Raw genomic sequence first — 18,540 nt, 5'->3', positions numbered from 1 at the left:
GCCCTCCCATCGTCTCCTTAAGTGATCTGATTGGGCCATAGGTCCCCCAGGCACTTGAGGCTCTAAGAAAAGAGCTCAGGCCATAGGATCAGAGAATATTCAAACTACAGGAATCTTAGAGGTCCTAGGCTCCAACACCCCATTCTAGAGGGGCCCAGAGGTGTGATGTGCTTTAGCTAAGGCCCTGCATCTCGCTAATGCAAAGTGGATGCAGAGCTCTCCATAATTCCATGCAGAAAAAAAGGCTTCCCTGGTCTCACAACCACGACCAGCCCAAGGACAGTGGGGTTGGAGCAGAGGCTGGGGCCCTGAAGGTGAACCTTATGTTTCAACGTTGCCTATTCTGGCTGAAGTACAAGAAGAAGGGGACCCAAGAGAGGAAATGGCCCTGGTCTGCACAGAGATTGGGTAGTGAATGGTGTTAAACATTTTGTCTTCTTGCAGGTCCACTATTCTCCCCAGAACTTCACGGACAACATCAGGAAGGCTCTGGACATCCTCCATGCTGAGGTGTGGAAGCTGGTCTGCGTGGCCTCTGTGCAGTTCAACCGCGTCCTTCTTGGGCCTCAGGCTTGGCCCAGAGGCAGCTCTGGCTTCCTTCCTGCCTTTCCTGGAGGCCAGTGCTGACCATGCTCTTGTCCTAAACACAGTGTCAATGGGGGGAGGTGGGGCAGGAGGGATAAGGAAGTGGACGGGGCCACATTAAAGACCACGGACCCAGCTGGCCCCAGACCCAGATGAGAGACTGGATCCCCTGGCCTTGGTCCTCTTAGGGACTGGTCTTGCCTTCCCTCAGGTTCCTCGGGCATTTGTGAACCTGGTAAATGTTCTGGAGATCATCAACCTGAGGGAGCTGTATCAGGAGAAGAAAGTCAGCTGCCCAAGGCTGATCCTTAGGTGAGAAGGAAGCTTCCCCAAGCACCCACCCACCCACTCCCCGGCCCCGTTCCCTGTAGCGCCATGAGACCCTTAGCAGAAAGTAATCTCAATTACTTAGAAAGCCCAAGGGCAGATGTGTGAGAAGTGTTAAGACCACCCCATTTTCCAACCCGACAAGGCCTAACGGGTTTTCGTGACTGAGCGTAGGCCTCATCTACCCTCCAAGTATGTGCTTACAACCCAGCCGTGCTCCTGTTGTCATGGTGACTCAGGACACCCTTCAGTTCTCAGGGGAGGGAAGAGTAAAGTGTGAGGAACGGAGTGGTCCTGCGTGGCCACGAGCGTGGCCCATGGCCAGGCTCACGGGCCACCACTAAGTGTATCCAGAGCTTCCCCATCCCTACAGGCCCACCTCCAGGACACAGGGAGCCTCTGTTTGGCATGGGTGCTCCTGGATGGGCACTCACAAATATAGGGCTCTTGTCACTTAGAGGAGAGGGGGGACAAATTATAATCAGGATCTAGAGGACAGTCTTCCCAGAGCATATAGCACCCTGGTCCTGGGAAAGTCCCTGAGAAGCCTTCTTTATTCTCAGTCTCCAGAGCCAAACAAAGGTAGTTCCCTCTCTGATATTACACATCTCCATGACCTTCAGGGTTAAGATACCCTTCTAACCCGAGCATGAACATTTCTCACAGCATTGCTTCCTGTAAGGCCCTCTCTGGACCATTAGCCCAGGCCACAGTGGCTGTGCCTCAGCCCAGCTTCCTCCCTAGCTCTGTAGCTCTTCCCAGGCCCCCACCACAGCCCTGGGCACACCATGTGCTGATTATTCATGTGCCTCTCCCCCAACAGCCCTGACCTCTGTCTGAGTCACTGCTAGCACAGTGTAGGGGCTCTGTGGCTGTTTGCTGAATGAGTGAATGAATAATTCACAAGGGCCAGGTTTGCTCTTGGAAATGAAGGGGTACCTTGGCCGCCACCCTGAAGATCCATGCCAGACCGCACCTGGGGGCCCAGATTGCACAGGTCTCCCGGGGAAGGCCTGAGGACACCGTGAGCAGGAGGATGGCTGCTGGATGACACAGGCCTATTAATGCAGCTGGTGTCAGGCATGCTATTTTCAGCTGCTGACTCATTCTCTGGCTCCCACTTTCTCCAGTCACTGGGCCACACGGGGGATTCAGTGTATTCATTTCAGAGCAGCTTACCCCCAAATCTCTTGCTACCAATCACTGCGGGGTTTTTAGACAATTAAAGCTAAAGGTTCGGAGTAGGCATTTGCCAGGTCTGTTCTCAGCTCTGAAATGGCCAAGTCACCGACAGGTTAGGCAGACTGGGGGTCACCTTGGTCTGCCGCCTCTCTGCTGTCCTGTCTCAGTGGTTGAGCCTTCCTCGGAGGGCCATCTACTCTAAGCCATCTACTATTATAATCTACTCTAAGCCATCTGTACTATTATACCCTCACTCCCTTAGACCAAAAGCCTGGATATGCAAGGTGGCCAATCACAGCAGAGATACAGACTGGACAGAAGCAGTTTAACCAGGGATCACACCAGACGTTCTTGAGTTCAAGTCCTAGCTCCCACACTTAGTCTCCTTGTGACCATGAGAAAGTACTCAACCACACTGAGCCTCAGTTTTCTCATCTATACAGTGAGGATAATGATAATCCAACCTCTTGAATAGCTGAGAGGATTAAATGCGTTCATACTCATAAAGCTCTTGGCACAGTAAACATTAATATGCATTAGCCCCTCTTATTGTTGTCATTTTTATTATTTAAAAGTAGGTGTGCCTTATCTGTGCCATCTGTCTTCAGACAGTCATAAGGTAACTCCGCTCTGTAAGTCCCTCCTGCAGATGTTAGAAGTAACTATTTCACTTTAAGGAGAAAATCCAGGTCTGTTGAATTTTCTTCGGCTTCCTCTGGTACCTCCAAATTAAATAGGTTCTGAATCTCAAGCCAGGGTCATGCATTCAGATGGTGATTTTGATGGGGTGGGGCCTCTCCTTGGTTTGGTCTACAGGAACCTGTGCTCCTGTGTCCTGAAGTTTGATGATAACTCACCAGAACTTGCCTCCCTCATCGAAGTCAATAAGAAATACCAGGTAAGCCAGGAAAGGTTCTAAGACTGCCCAAGATGTTGTCTGATTGCTCTGGTTAGAAAATGAGCACATGCTTACGTTATCTTGACCCCAGCTGTCCAGTGTGAGGTTACCACTGACGAGTTTGCAGATTTAAAGACACTCTGAGAGGCAGCAGAGACTGTAATTCAGTTTATTTGAATCAAGCTGGAAACAACAAAGTCACTGAACATATTTCACCAAATCTCAGTGCCTGGCCTTACACACACACAAATATATTTCCATTTGTCCTTGAGAAATGTTTATGAGCTTCCGACTCCTGGCTGGGAAACCCTTTCTGTCTAAGAGAGTCTAGAGGATTCAGTGAGATCACTTGCATTTCCTCTGTCCTCCTCTTCCAGGGAAACAGGTGTTATTGGGGAGCACAGGGAGAAAGAAAGTCAGCAGGTGATCTCCAAACATCCTGTGGGTTCTTCATTTGGGGACTTTTTCCATCCAATCTTTGAGCAGAGCAAATGGATCCCTTGCCTATGTTGAGTTTCCCCCAAACAATCATCCAGTCACTCAAGAGGGCAATGGTAGCCTTCTAGCTGCTTAGGGTAGGCTGCAAACAGCTTCCAGGGTGGTTCCATCCTTCAAACCCATGGACTCCTTGGAGTAGAACCACTTCCCTGCTTTGAGGCAGCCATGCCTGCCAGGGGTATCAGGGCTCAGGGGAATGAACTTCTATCTATCACCCTCTGGGTGACTCCCCAGCTGCACCTCCTTCTGCTGTGGGCAGGCACCTCTTCCCCTGGTGAGGAAGTCCATGGCCGGCAGCAGGCGGGGGAAAGGCAGCCAAGGTTATGGCCATGAAAGCAAAGCTGCTCCGGATGGAACAGGTTCTCGGGTGCAAGCAACAAAAACCTCTGCACTGCTGGTTAATTTAGGCAGATGTGTTATACAAGCAGAGTGTCTGAAAGAGTTAAAAAGTGAGGCTCAGAGGCTGTGCCATGAGAAATCACAGAATCGTGAAATTCTAGGGTCCAAGCCATAAGGATCAAAATCAGGCCAAAGAACTAGTTCAGTGGAAACATTGTGGACACAGCTGTCACTGCTGCTTTTAGGAACTGAATGCAGCTGCCACCCTTAGCAGAAAGGATTCTGTGCTGTTCGTCTTTCTATCACCAGCTCTGGAGGGCCCCGGGGCCTGTGCCTAAGCCCTAGTGTGAGGGTCATTGGGAAAGCCAGCATTCATCTTTCTCCCCTTCTACAGTGGGAGGCAGGTTGCTCTTAGTATAGTGGAGTTTTTCCAAACATAGAAAGTGGATTCAGATGCTGGTGGTCAGCGGAAAGGAAAGGGAAGGGGAAAGGGAAGGGGAAAGGGAAGGGGAAGGGGAAAGGAAAGGAAAGGAAAGGAAATCTATTCACCAAAATTGCCTTCACCAACCTCTCTAGACAGGCCTGCCATTTCCAGGTCTGATCTGGGTTACCAATGAGATCCTGGAGGAGCTCGCAGGTCAGCCACAGCAGGCCATCAAGCCCACTCTCAGAATCTTCTCACTCACTACTTTCTGCAAAAGCTATGGTTCCCGTAACTCGCCATGGAGGTGATCGTTGCATTAAAAACCACCATGAGCCAGGCATTCTAGACACTCTTTCATTTCTCAAGGGATGCACAGTTCCACTGTGTGCCATTGTGTCTCATCCACAGCGTAATCGGTAGCATCAGAAGGGATCTAAGGGATGGTCCAGGCCTTGCCAAACACCCTCCATTTACAGATGAGGAAAGAGAGGTCCAGAGAGGGGGAGAGCATCTTGCTGAAAGTCACACAGCTACTTAGCGGTATTGCACTCTCTTTCTGGCTGCCCCCAGGAAAAGGAAGTACATGGTCCTTCTGAAATGCCCCCACTAAGGTTCCTGACTTCCCTCTCCAGCCAGGGTCCTGGCCCCATCTGCTAGAAATCTGGCAAGCAGTGAAATGGCAGAGGCTGGCAGAATTTGGAGCCAGAATTGGGATAGTTGGTTCTCCTGGAACCAAGCTCAAGTGGGAGCTATGAGAGTAACAGCCCTGTTACCCTCCTGGAAAGATCTGAGAGTTTCAAAGAAGTGTACACGCACAGGACCATTCATGCACGCGCGCGCGCGCGCTCTCTCTCTCTCTCTCTCTCTCTCTCTCTCACACACACACACACACACACACACACACACACACACACCATGCACGAATGATAGAAATGGGCAGTAAGTGCCATTGCTGACTCACCTTTGATTTTCTAAACAAATGTAGGGCAGAAATAAGTTAAATGTAAGGATTATGCCAAAAAGTCATTTGATCAAATCAATACCCTATCCCCTCCCCAACATCCCCTGCCCCAGTCTTTAATCAGAAGCTTTAAAAGGAGATCCAGCTGATGGTCTCGGGTTTTTCCTTATCTTTCCTTTTGTTTTTGTTTTTGGTTTTTTCCCACAGCCTCGGTCAAATATACGCAATGGCAGCTGGGGTTGGGGGCAGCGTCTGAGATAAAGGCTGATCTAAAAAGTAACTAGTTGGTTCCGGATAGGTTTAGATTTTGCTACAGATTGATTTCACTCCAGGGTCAGACTCTGTTTAAACTCTATGGCAGAGAAAAAGATTGCACAAGGCCCGGTGCAAAGAGGCCCCTGACCCTTGCCCTGTTTGCCTCCTGCAGGAGGGGACTCACCAGCTGGTTGAAAATGGGCGATACGACACAAGGGAGGACTTCACGGTGGTCGTGCAGCCATTTTTTGAAAAAGTGGACATGCCAAAGACCTCGGTAACGAAAGCAACGATCATGGGTAAAGGGGAGCCACGCAGTATCCAGTTTGTAGTGTCATTTCTGTATCCGACGTCCCTATAACGTGCCCCCCCCCCCTTTCTGCCCTGTGACCAGGCGGGGCTGCCCGACAGCTCTTTCTTCGCTCCTGACTGTTTCCACTTCAGCAGGAAAGCTCACGCTCACGCAGCCAGTGCCCTCTGGAACAACATGGTAAGACGACTGAGGTCGGGAAAATTATTCTCCCTCTGGGAGGAGAAAGACTCTGGCAAGCTCTTGAAGGAGTTCAGAGGCCCATCACTCAGGCTGTGTGATCTCCCACACCGCAATGATGACAAACCACATTCCCCACACCCCTCCCTCCCTTCCCCAGCCCCGACCTGCCTCCTGGCCTTCCCATTCTTGCCACCTCTTTTCTGCTTCTTGCCTTAGCTGGAACCTGTTGGCCAGAAGACAACGCAGCATAATTTTGAACACAAGATCAATATCACATGTCCGACCCAGGTAGAGTGGGAAGTTCATCCTTGCAACAGGTCTATTTATCTGAAGCATCTTTTCCAGGCTTTTGACATCTCTGTGAGGTTTCTCAGTTCATTTCACCCCCAGATCCTACCCCTACCCCAGACTCAGTGAACCATCCACAGAGCCCTATCTGGTTGGACCATGAGGGGTGACAGCCCCCAGTGGCCAGAGGCCCCTAGGGTGCTCCTTTGTCCACATCCCAGGGAACCCTAGCACAAGTCTGGGCTGCACACAGTTCTCTCCAGCTGGGAAGAGGAATGTGACAGCACCACCCGGCTCTCATTTTGGAGACTGAGGGCGGTAGCAATCCTCAAGGACAAGGATGGGACAATAGGATACCCTGTCTCCGTGTAGCCGCTGCCTCCATGGCGGGATAGAAAGAACAAGGAACTGAGACCCGGAATAATATCTGCTAGGACAAGGGTTGGGGATGGGGCTGGTCAACTGGAAGCCAGAGCAAAGAAAGCAGCCCCCTATGCTCACTCACCAGTTTTCAGGAAGATTCTTGGATCTCTGTAGCTGTTCCCTCACCTCTACGCATGTCTCTGTATTCCCAGAAGGGTCCCTAGACTGAGCTGAGGCTGATGTGGGGCAGGACCTCAAAGCACCTGTCTTTTCTTGCCTAGGCAGAGTGGGAGTGGCATGGGGGTGGCAAGGGGCCTACGGAGGCTCTGTTGGGAAGGGCAGGGTCAAAAGGAGGGGTGATACAGCTGCCCCAGCCAGCTGTGTGGGAACCTGAGAGCAGACTTGCTCCTCTGGAGCCACTACAGGGTTTATTCTAGTTGTTCCTACAAGTTCAGGTTGCAGAGAAGGCCCAATGCATCCTGGGAGGGAGCCTGCAATGGTCGGCCTGGCAGGGAGGGGCTGGGAATGTGGGGCAGGGGAGGCCCAAAGTGTTGTGCGGAAAGCAAGCAGAATTTGCTGGAATTGCTCACCGCCCTCTTCTCACAGTTCTGGCCGTTTCTGAGAACCTACAAGAACAGCGTGCAGGTACGGGCTTGTTTCTCCCCTTTCTCCACAGCGGGCAGCCCCTGGGCTGGGACTGGCCCAACAAGGCGGGGTGGGAATGCTGGCAAGGGTCCTGATGGGCAGCCGAGGGGAATGAACGCTTCTGTGTGAGATCCGCCACCTACGCCTTCGGACAGGGTGGCAGGCAGAATAAGCCGCACTGGTAACAGCCCAGGTGGAGGCCAGCCAGTCAAATCACAGCCTCATCAAAGACATAAGTGAAGATCGCGTTCCTCTTCATAAAACTGCCACAGACACAGAGGTGGAGGGGGGCGGGGTGAGGCCATTGAGTTGATGCTCTGATCTTGCCTTGGATGGTGCGGGTTCTGAACTAGGTTAGCGGATCCCAGCCTGCGGTCACCTAGGGGGCCTTCTTCAGTGCCCCTCCAGGTCCCTCCCACCCCCGGGTGGGACCCAGGAACCTGTGTTTGGTAAAGCTCTCCGGGTCAGTGTGACACCTAGCCAGCATCTCGGGTCCCTTTCAACCCGGGATTCCAGGATTCGTTCTGTGCCTGTAGGGTCATGGGAGCCAGCTGCTGTGCAGGGACAGAGCTCCTTCTGCCTCACCGCCCACCTCAGGTAAGTTCCTCATGAGACACCAGGACCCTTGGGCCCCTCCACGAGGACTCAGGGGCCAATAAGTGCTCTGACAAGACTTGGCATATGTAACTAAATGACACAGGGCTAGTGCTTGCTTCCTGTCTGGGTGGTTGCCTGGGATATGTCCCTGCCTTGTCCCCCTCTGCCCTGCAGCCATGTCATTAGCCAGCAGGACCCGTGGTGGCCAGACCAGGAACCGTTTGCTGCCTTCTCATTCAGCCTCCTGAGGGAGCCCACGTCGGGGAGCCACATGAGTTCTCCCTCCCCCAGTGGTGTGACCGCACTGAGGCCCAGAGGTGGGGGTGGGGTACCCGGGGAGTCCCAAGAGTGAGCCAGCTCTGCAGGGTGTCCTGTGGTCCCAGACTCTGCAACTTTCTAGCCCTACTTTCTAGTAGAGAGATTTGGGACAGGGAAAGGCCTGACATGATTATTTCTCAGATTTTGGGTGAAAACCCAGAGCCCAGTTCTAAATGGGCTGAGCACCAGACTCTGTACCATATCTCACATGGTCTGGTGCCCATGCGGTCCTGTGCTCAGGTCACTGCTGGCCTCCCACACGACCACTGGCACTGAAGCGGTTGATTCTACTCCGCCCTCTCTACCATCTGTCCGTCCATCTGTCCATCCATCCATCCATTCCCTCTCCTTCTCCCTCAGCACCTCTCTCCCCATAGGTCCAGGACTTATCTTTGGGTCTCTTTATGGGAAAATTCCTCATATAACCTCTGTCAGCCTCCATGGCCCAAACACACATGCGGGTCATGTTTCTGGTCTTGCTTAAAGCAGGAAGCCGTAGGCTCCGACTACAGGTTCCTTCCCACGGACTCAAGTGTGTCCACTTGTCTTTGCAGTGCACACCCTGAGACCGGCAGATATCCAAGTTGTGGCTGCGCTGGGGGATTCTCTGACCGTAAGGACTCTTGGGCCCCAGTTGGGGTACGGTGGGGCTGTGCCAGTTCCAGGGCCTGCACCCCGGCCTCTGTGTTGCCCTGCACCCCTGTCCTGGCTCTGTCGATCTGAGAGCATGGCAGTGGTTTGATTTTGCAGCCACTTTCTCAAGCAGGTGTGCAAGAGGAAATCTTTCTTGGGGGTCAGCTGAGTTGTTTCAAATAGTGGAGGTTTTGAACGCCTAACGACACTTTTTTTTTTTTAAATGATTACAAAAATAGGTCGTTTCAACTCAAAACAATCTTCTAAACCTACCTGTGGGGGTGCTCCTTTCCCTTTGGATTGTGCTTTGGATTGACTCAGCCCCTCTTTCCATCTTCATGGAAAGCATCAGAGTCCACAATTGTGGCTAAAGCCCTGTTCCTAAGTTCCAAGAAACAGGGCCCTTACCTCCCCAGATGACCGATTGCCTTACAGAATGTCCCAGAGGGAAAGAGGAGACACGTGCAGTTTATGAGAAATCTGTCCCCTGCCATCCACTCCAATCTATAGGCTCTTTCTTCACGCTTATCAAAGAATTTAGGAGCATAATGCTGGTGGTAATGATACGGCAGCGTCTCAGATGTGCGAAGCACTGGGGAGTTTTCAAAGCTGCTTTTACAGCTATGATCCAATTTGGTCATCAAAATAATCCTAGGAGATCAGCAGGTCATGTCCTCAGTTCAGTAAGGAGACAGCTGAGATTCAGGGAAGGCAGATAGCTGGAAAGGAGGTGGCAGAAGGCAAGCCTGGTCTCTGACTCCCGGTCCAGGGTCTGTTCGTGCCACGCGATGTGTGTATTGGGAACCGCCTGTGTCCCTTTCCTCTGACTTACTCATTTTCCTACGTATTTTGGTATATATTCAAAGGCCGGCAATGGAATTGGCTCCAAACCAGATGACCTTTCTGACGTCACCACTCAGTATCGGGGGCTGTCATATAGGTAATGTTAAACCTGTACCCCCTCCTTCCCCAAGTTCACTCTCAGAACCTAGACGAGGGGTTGTCTCTTTTTAAACACATAAATACCAAAGAGGAAAGGACCAGGTCTGGAAGGGGCTTTCAGAAGGAAAACCTGTATATTTCTGCAAAGTGTGATCATACGGTGAATGGAGAAGATATTTTATTGATAACTTTTTTGCAGAAAAAGAAAACCAGGGTTCTTGTCAGACTCCTGGGTCAGCAAATCCGACATGAAATGCACCTGAAAAGCACCAAACTTTTGAGTTTTCACCTGCCTGTTTGTGTGTGTGTGTGCACGTGGAGATCTCCATCTGGTTACTGTCTCTGTGCATTTATCCATGTCATTCTGCACTCACACCTCTGCCTTTACATGGATGTACACATCTGTCCAGAAAACTCTGAAATGCAATACACCACTTCGAGAGGAGATGACCAAGAGAGAGTCATAGCCCCTGAGCCCTTCCTGTGTGCCTGCAAGATACCAGGCACTGAGGCGGGTGGGCGGTGGGCGAGGGGACGTGCAGGGAACACAGACAAATGCCTGTGCTCAATTGGCAAGTGCTATTCAAAAATGAAAGATGCCCGCCCGCGGGCTACAGGAAGAGAGAAGAGGGAATAATCAACCCTGCCAGGGGAGAGGGAGGCTTTGCAGAGAAGGTGGGAATGGACAGATTAGCAATTAGATGAGAAAGGGCATTCCAGACGGGGAGCAGAAAAGCTCGCGGTGCGTCAGGGGAGTGGGCGGATGTGGGTGGGTTTTCTTAAGTTTCTTTCGGTTCCCCATGAAGTTCACGTTTGTGGATGCTTCACAGTAACAGGCAATTAGCTCAGAATTCAAAACAACTAGAACAAGGCCAGCCAGGAGAGGGCAGAGTGCTAAGGAGACGTTTTGCAGCCAGACCACACGCTCGCCTCCTCCCTTTTCTGCCCAGTGAATTCAAATGGAGCGTTTCTTTCAGGAAAGGGAAAGGGAGCCGTGTGGGGATGACCGAGACTGCGGAAGTTATCCCGCCAACTCGGAGGACAGCCCCAGAGGGGAAGGATTTCCTAGGGGGGGAGCAAGGGAGAGAGGGCCCCGGGCGTGGGTAGCAAGAGGACACCATCCACTGAAATAAATGCCTCCCAGCTCCTGGGGGACCCCCAGGTTGCCCCAGCCCCTCAGCGGGGTAGAGGGGCTCCAACTCTGAACCAAACCAAGCCTCGCCGTCTGACCACCGTGCCCCAAATGTTACTGAGTCTGTGTGAGAAAGGAAAGCCAGAGCGGAAGAAAGCAAGCAGGGCTTATGACATACAATCGGGAGACAGCGTGAGCGACAGCTGCACTCAGTCTTAGCTGGAGAAGGGTCACAGCGTGGGGAACAGAAAATAAGGTAGACAAACCGGTCAACGGGGGGTTGGAGCCACACCTGGTGGGGCAGTCTGGGGAAGCCGGGCGGTGTGCCCCCCCCCCGCCCCCCCCACCACCACTGACAGTCCAACTGGACAGATTCCTGGGCTTTGGATACAAACAGGCAATCTTCTGCTAGATGTTTCTCTGTAGCAAGGGGAAAAGTCAGCCATTGCTTTATTTCTCCCTGCAGGGGAGGCCAGGTGTGGCTTAACGTTTCAATTTTCTGTATTCAAGTGGCTCTTGTGCCTTTAAACCCTTTATTCTAAATGTTTCAAATACCCGGGCCACCATCCACAAGTGTTACTGATGAAAACTCTGGGTCAGAGCCTGAGATAGTTTGACACTTTGGTAATATATACAGTGTTTCCCAAAGAGTGTTCCATGGAACACTAGCCTCCTACATTTTCCTGACAAGGGCAAAGTTCTTTGTATTGGGCAGGGAACATTACCTACCCTATCCTTCCTCTGGAGAACTCACATGTATATTAGCATATCAAAGGCTCTGAGAAGCTCTGCAATGAAGACATTTGTTTAAATTGTGTCTGTTTAATCCAGTGTTTCTCTTCATCCCAGAAACCTTTCTTTATTCACAGTACCGATTAGCGTGCGCGCGTGCCGTGTCTGTGTGTGTGTGTGTGTGCGTGTGCATGCCCCCTCCCCCACCCCAGGAAATGTCCATGTAGTAGACTGACCTGAGAAAAGCAATTTTCTGAAGCCATTAAAGCTTCCGGATTGGAAGCAATAGGCAATGAATGATTCCAGGTGAATTAAGGCTCTAATTTTAGCCTCTGCCTCCAAGGAGACAGCAAGTGGAGAGAGGGGGCCGCGTACATTTGGAGAGGGACCATGACCCAGAATTCTTGGGAGATGGGTTGCTGTGAGCAGGACATGCAGGAGGAGGCTTAGCTGTGACTATTTCCAAGGCCTCTTGATCTGTGAGAACCATACAGCAGTGACAGGTGCCAGCTTTAGCTAGCTTAACTATGTGGCAGGCCCAGAGGTCTTTCGAGCATTGCTCTTTCTTCAGTTGAAATAAGTTTGCTTCTTCAGGGCCACCTGAGTGGCTCAGTCAGTTGAGCTTCTTAATCTTAACTCTTGATCTTGGCTCAGGTCTTGGTCTCAGGGTTGTGAGTTCAAGCCCTGTGCTGGGCTCCATGCTGGGCATGAAGCCTACGTACAAAAAATAAAATAAAATAAAGAAGTTTGCTTATTTGGCATCAGAAGACCAAAATAAAATTTACTCACCAAAAAACAACAAAAAAAAAACCAAAAAGCTTTTTCTTTTCATTATTAATTAGGAGTTCAATCTTACTGAAACTCCTTCCACAAATGTCATTAGCATCTACTCTGTAATTCTCTGTGCACTGTGGGTGATGACAGATGAACAAAACCCAGCCTTTGAACTCATGGTTTAATATAAATTACATTAATTGGAAGGATCTCCTATGAAGGAGCTCTTTCATACAGGTCTATTTTCTTTCATGTGTCACATAGTTCTGATCAATGAGGGCTTAAATATTTTTGTTCCTCTATACTTATCTGTGTGATTCTCTTTTCTCCTGGAAGTGTTCACCCAGAGATTTCTGTAGCCTCTTGGTGTTGATTAGCTATGGCATTTGTTTTAGAACAAAGATACTTTTAGACAAGAAATTACAATAAAAAGTACTTGCTGTCTGTGTTTAGGTATATCTCTAGGCTTGTGTTTATACAGTTATTTTTTATTTTGTAATGTTTATTTTTGAGAGAGAGAGAGAGAGAGAGAGAGAGTGTATCCGAAGCAGTCTCCATGCTCTGAGCTGTCAGCACAGAGCCAGATGAGGGGCCCAAACTCACAAACGGCAAGATCATGACCTGAGCCGAAGTCAGGCACCTAACTGACTGAGCCACCCAGGCGCTCCTATATGTTTATGGAAGAAGAAAAGGAGGCAGAATTAGAACACAGTGATTGGAGGAGGTACATGGATTTCTAATTCCCTCTCAAATGTAAAGTATTTTGATTAAGTGCTTTTAGTCCAAAGAAAGAAGGATCAGGAAGCAGCTAAAGCAGTTGACTTCATGCAGAGTAGGAAAAGAATTAGAAGCTCAAACAAATGTCCGATCACTGGCCAAGCTAGGTTCAGACATGGGTGAGAGTCAGGAGAGAGATACCTGGGTAAGGTAGAAGGGCAGGGCTCGTGGGGCTTCTTCCTCTCTACCACCTGCGGCTGCTGAGCCTCTGACTTGACCACCCTCGCAGGAAATAGTCTTCTTCATTCCAAGCATTTCCTTGGGTGAAGAACCACCGTGACTTTGATTCATGGCCTGTCCTTTGGAAGTCTATACTGGTGGGCTGGTTGCTGATGCTGTGTTCTCAAAATCTATTGGGCTAGAATAATACGCTGGCATTGAGCAGGGGAGGGAAAAAAAAGAAGAAGAAGAAAACACAGTAAATACAGTACATCTGAACATTGGACTTTGTTAAAATAGAAATACTTGTCTCCCGGCCTCCCACATGTATTCAATTTAAATGCATGAAAGGAAATGCAATTTTGAGTGTGTCTTGAGGTTAGATTGAGCACCATGGAACTAGATTCAAGTAGATGAAATCAGATTGGATTTTGGAAGGCGATGAGAGGCCATCGCCCGAACCTCCCGAACCTCCCAGTGAAATTTACCTCACCACTGGGCAGGGAAGACCTAATGCGTTTTCCAAAGGTCTACAGCTCAAGCTGGTTTTTGGGTTTTTGGTTTTGTTTTTAATTTTTGTTAATGTTTGTTTATTTTTGAGACTGAGTGGGGGGAGGGGCAGAGAGAGAGAGAGGGAGACACAGAACCTCAAGCAGGCTCCAATCTCGGAGCTGTCAGCATAGAGCCCAACACAGGGCTTGAACTCACGGACCGTGAGCTGAAGTCGGACACTTAACTGCCTGAGCCACCCAGACACCCCTCAAGCTGGTATTTAGTGACCTTTCAAAAGTTAATTCACCCCTGTGCACCTCAGCTTCCTCCTCTGTAAAATGGGGAGAGTCACATCTATAGCATAAGTTTGCTGGGAGGCAGTAGGTAACTAGTGTAGAGAATCTAGTTCATGCTGGGCTGGGCACATAGCATATACTCAGCTAAGCACGTTCCTTCCTAAATTGGTGCAAAAACAGAAAGAGTTCTTTCTTGCCTTTAAATCTTAGATTTGAGGGGAAGCAACCCACTGGGGAAATTCAAATTTTCTCAGACTTTCTCCACATGAGGAGGTTGCTAGGCCTGGCACATCTTGCAGATGCTGATGGCGTGGGCGCTAAGAAAGGTGGGGTGCTCTTTCATAAAGTCTAAGTATTGATTCAGTCTCTCTCCCTGGTTTGCTCACTCCCTACAGTTCGGGAGGGGATGGCTCCCTTGAGACCGTGACCACCTTACCAAGTAAGTACCCACCAGGGGCTCAAGTCTGTTCACTGGTTCCCCCTGACCCCTGGGCTTCCTGAGTGCCCCTCAGCTAAGAAAGAGGATGTAACATCATCTTCGCGGGCTGCCACCGAATGGGAGGAGAGGCCTGAGGACACGTAGTTGAGGGGGTGGAATAAGCACTGATTTGGAGCCCTGACGCCTGGGTTCAAGCCCTGGCTCTTCTCTGTGCTCGCCCAGGGCAAGGTGGCCTAGGCCAAGTCACCAAACCTTCTGAGGCTCAGGCTTTTTCAACTTGTCCAGAGGGAACAGAGACAATCCAATGAGGTAGTGAGTATTCCCTGCACCGTGAACTGTGAAAGGAAGAGAAAGAAAGGGAGGAGGGAGGGAGAGAGGGCAGAAGCAAGAAAGGGAGACAGAGAGAGAAGGAAAGAAAAGAAAGGAAACGGAAAGAGAAAAGAAAACCTGAGAGGCTCTTGCTGTTTTGGTCTACCAGGTCATTTCCACTCAGCCCCAGTCCCTGCCAGGCACACCCTCTGCCTCCCTGCCTCCCCTCACTGCCTGGAGATGGTCCCGAAGCCCACTCTGGGGAACCTGGACCAGACAGAGTGGACTTTCTGGCCTTCCTCTTAAAGTCTCCATGTCCCGTTCACCCCCTTCTCTCCCAGATATCCTTCGGAAGTTTAACAGAAATCTCAGAGGCTACGCGGTGGGCACGGGTGACGCCAATGGCACAAATGCCTTCCTTAATCAGGCTGTTCCTGGAGCAAAGGCTGGGTATGGCGTTCGGGGAGGAGGGCCTGCGGGGTAGAAAGTGGGAGGCACATGGTCGCTCGCCTTTGAGACTGTAATGCTGGCCTCCATGTGCAAAGGGGACACTCATCCGTTTGCAGCGATGATTTGAGAGGCCTTCAGCTACTCTCTTCCCTGGCTGCCCCTGTGACTAAGGCCACAGCGGGGAGGCTCGAGAGGCTGAAGCTGGGACAGGAGCCACGTCCCTGGAGGCTGAACTCCTGACCTTGCTTCATGGGGTGACGTGTTCTAATCGCGCAACGAACCGACTAACCTTTTCCCGGTTTTAAAACTCACTGTGACACAACGGTGCCAGCGAGCTTCACTCTCCCCAAAGCCTCACAAGTGGCAGTTCCCCGAAAGCATCAAGGAGTGCCAGCAAATGAACAGACAAGCCAGAATCTCCAGCCTTGGAGGCTTCTGGGGCCACATGTCATGGCCTATCCCTAGTCCTGCTATGGAGCTAATAGGAAATGCAATTGAGAAGCCAGAGGCAGCTAAAGTGGAATGCTCAGCACCCCCCTCCCCCAGGATGATCTCAGGAGGCCCCTCACCCTGCTCCTGGTGGCCCCAGCTGCCTGGGTTTCTTTGCTCCTGACCCAGCCATCTGAGCCTCCATCACACTGTCACCTTCCTGCTCAGGCCCACGCCCTTCTAGCTGATGGGCACATCCTTCCAACCTGCTCACTCAGCCGGGGAAGACCTTTCTGGGCAGCAGAAACATCTGGGGACAGAGGGACCCACCAGCAGGTCCCAGGGGATCATCATGCTGTGGCTCCATGTCACCCACACCTATAACAGGGGCCTGAACCAGTGGGGCGCTTGGGGTGCTTGAGATCTAGTCTTTCCATGAATTATCTATCAACCCAGGCACGTGCGCAGTATATGTTTATTCCCCACCCCATTCTAAAAGAAGCATCTTACTAAGTTTACCAAAAACATACAAACAAGTAACATGTACATTAGAAAAATCACAGCCACTGGTGGTGGGAAGATGGGGAAGAAGCAGCTGTGTCAATCTGAGCCTTTTTACAGTTATCATGCCTGAGCATCAAACTCTCAGCTTCCTAGCAGCCAGAGTAAAAAGAGAAAGCATGTTAAAACGTTTATAGATCTGGTTTCGGGATCTATACTGGTCCTTCACAGGAGAGATCAATGGAATCCCAGAAGAGTCCTAAAAAGGAGACCACGAGTAACAAAGACAGTTGACAATACCCTTGACTACAGCTTTAGGACAAACATACAAGTGGCTTTTCAAAGGGTTATTTGTTGTAATAAGTCTTCAGAACAGGCAAGTAGCTCCTTGTCCTTGAGCCTCAGGATCTCTGGCAGTTCATGCAATGGGGATAATGCCATGGAAACCTCCAGTTCAGGCCCTTTAGGAGGAAAAAAATCCAGGCACTGTTCCTCAGTAGGACTGATTTCCTCTCCTTCTCAGGGAACTTATGAGCCAAGTCCAGACTCTGGTGCAGAGGATGAAAGATGACCATGTGAGTTGGATTTATGGTTATTTTTAAGCACTAATTTTCTAACCCACTAAAGTCCCCAAATGGAGTGGTCTGCCATGAAAACAGTGAGCCCTGTCACTAAAGGCATTTAAACAGTGGTAGGACAGCCCATATCCAAGGCCCTGGAGGAGATTACACCCATGGTGGTGGGGGTGGGGTGTCATCACTGATCACAATGATCTTGAAAGTCCCTCCTGATGCTAAGGTTCTGTGGTCTATAAATCAGCCTCTAAAATTCTTTCAGCTCCGAGATTCTGATTCTATTATTTTGAGTGGGCAAGGAAGTCTTAGAAGGTTGACTGGATTCCCTAGAGCTGTGGCATTATTTGTGTGTTTGTTGGAAATCATCAAGCATTTTCCTCCTGTATAGAGAGTGAATTTCCGCAAGGACTGGAAGATTATCACGGTGCTGATTGGAGGCAGCGATTTATGTGACTACTGCACGGATTCGGTAATGGGGGCAGCCGGGCCTACTCATTGCTCCTGATATTGACCAGTAGGCTTGGGGGTCCTCTTTGAGAACAGGCCCTGGAACCAAGGCTGGGACTGTCCAGCTATGCCTGTGTGTGTGTGCGTGCGTGCACGCACACACACACACACACACACACTCATACTCCTCTTACCCCATGACCCTCAGATTTCTGGCTCCACCTCCAAGTCCCAGGTGGTTATGAGATTTCTGGCTCCACCTCCACATCCCAGGTGGTAGATGTGGTGCTTCTACTCTCCTCTTACAATTCCAGAAAATCCAGAAAGCGTGGAAAGTGTGTAGACCCCCACAGTGGGAGGGAGGACCTGTACATTCACCTCCTAAACTAAAGCTTGTCTTCGGGCTGGCCCATCTTTGGTGACAGCAAGGAATCAACTGTTCCGATTCTGACGCGATGAGCTGGTCACAACCAGGGGCTAGAGGGAGAAGAAGTCCTTTGCGTGGAGCCAGAGGGGGGCCTTCAACTGGCCCCCTACCCTCTCCCCTGAACCAGCCCCTCACCTCCCTCCTCTCTCTTCCCAGAATCTGTATTCTGCAGCCAAGTTTTTTGACCATCTCCGCAATGCCTTGGACATCCTGCATAGAGAGGTGGGTAGGGGTTCCTGCAAGGGGTTCTTGAGCTAGACACAGCTCAAGGATGTGGGGGGTAAAGGTGGATGGAGACAAGAAGGTGAGATGCCCCCTCCCCTGAAGGAGACAGCCAGGGGCGTGGGCTCCTCCCCTTTCTAGAGTTTGGGCCCTACCCCAAGGAAGCCTATTCCATTTGGAATCAACACAGAAGGATCTCAGGCTTGAAGAAAAGTAGGCAGCTCGTGTGCTAATCATCCCCTACCACTACCTGGGACATTGCCTAGGGGCAGCAGCATGATGGCTCCCAGGCTGGGCCCTGCACTCTGAGCCGTAGGCTGTATCTGGAGCAAGCCCCTCTCTGGTCCTGCTCCCAGGAGCTCATTCCCTTTCTACCCCCCTGACATGGGGAAGCCGCTCCAGCAGCCCAGTGGGGGGCACTCCAACCACCACCTGCTTCTCTGGGCAGCTGAGTCTTCATGCCTGCTCAGCAGAGTGGGTCCAGGTTGGGCTAGAGGGAAACGGCAAATGGGGCACCTATCCCAGCACATTTGAAGCTTGCTGACTGATGGCTGAATAGAGCTGAACCATCAGGAGTTGGACTCCGGTCTGCCATATTGTCCCACGCCAGGAGGCGCCACTCATGCTGTAG

The 18,540-nt window shown here is 50.8% G+C and overlaps 1 protein-coding gene across 5 annotated transcripts in view; it reads left to right on the top strand.

The window, feature by feature from the left end:
* The window catches only part of PLB1 (phospholipase B1), a 142,137-nt gene that overhangs the window by 89,358 nt on the left and 34,239 nt on the right, over window positions 1-18,540 (top strand). For all 5 annotated transcript variants that reach the window (XM_027033458.2, XM_015064251.3, XM_053201068.1 and 2 more), the window contains 15 exons: window positions 445-510; window positions 797-897; window positions 2,911-2,992; window positions 5,642-5,746; window positions 5,864-5,959; window positions 6,179-6,250; window positions 7,220-7,258; window positions 7,795-7,855; window positions 8,728-8,786; window positions 9,673-9,746; window positions 14,506-14,549; window positions 15,200-15,308; window positions 16,762-16,813; window positions 17,202-17,282; window positions 17,844-17,909. In XM_027033458.2, the coding sequence (XP_026889259.2) occupies window positions 445-510; window positions 797-897; window positions 2,911-2,992; window positions 5,642-5,746; window positions 5,864-5,959; window positions 6,179-6,250; window positions 7,220-7,258; window positions 7,795-7,855; window positions 8,728-8,786; window positions 9,673-9,746; window positions 14,506-14,549; window positions 15,200-15,308; window positions 16,762-16,813; window positions 17,202-17,282; window positions 17,844-17,909 (1,107 nt within the window). The remainder of the gene's footprint in view (window positions 1-444; window positions 511-796; window positions 898-2,910; window positions 2,993-5,641; window positions 5,747-5,863; window positions 5,960-6,178; window positions 6,251-7,219; window positions 7,259-7,794; window positions 7,856-8,727; window positions 8,787-9,672; window positions 9,747-14,505; window positions 14,550-15,199; window positions 15,309-16,761; window positions 16,814-17,201; window positions 17,283-17,843; window positions 17,910-18,540) is intronic.

This window comes from Acinonyx jubatus, chromosome A3 (assembly GCF_027475565.1).
Source record: "Acinonyx jubatus isolate Ajub_Pintada_27869175 chromosome A3, VMU_Ajub_asm_v1.0, whole genome shotgun sequence".
Taxonomy (NCBI): Eukaryota; Metazoa; Chordata; class Mammalia; order Carnivora; family Felidae; genus Acinonyx; species Acinonyx jubatus.
This window is presented reverse-complemented; position numbering and strand designations above follow the sequence as displayed.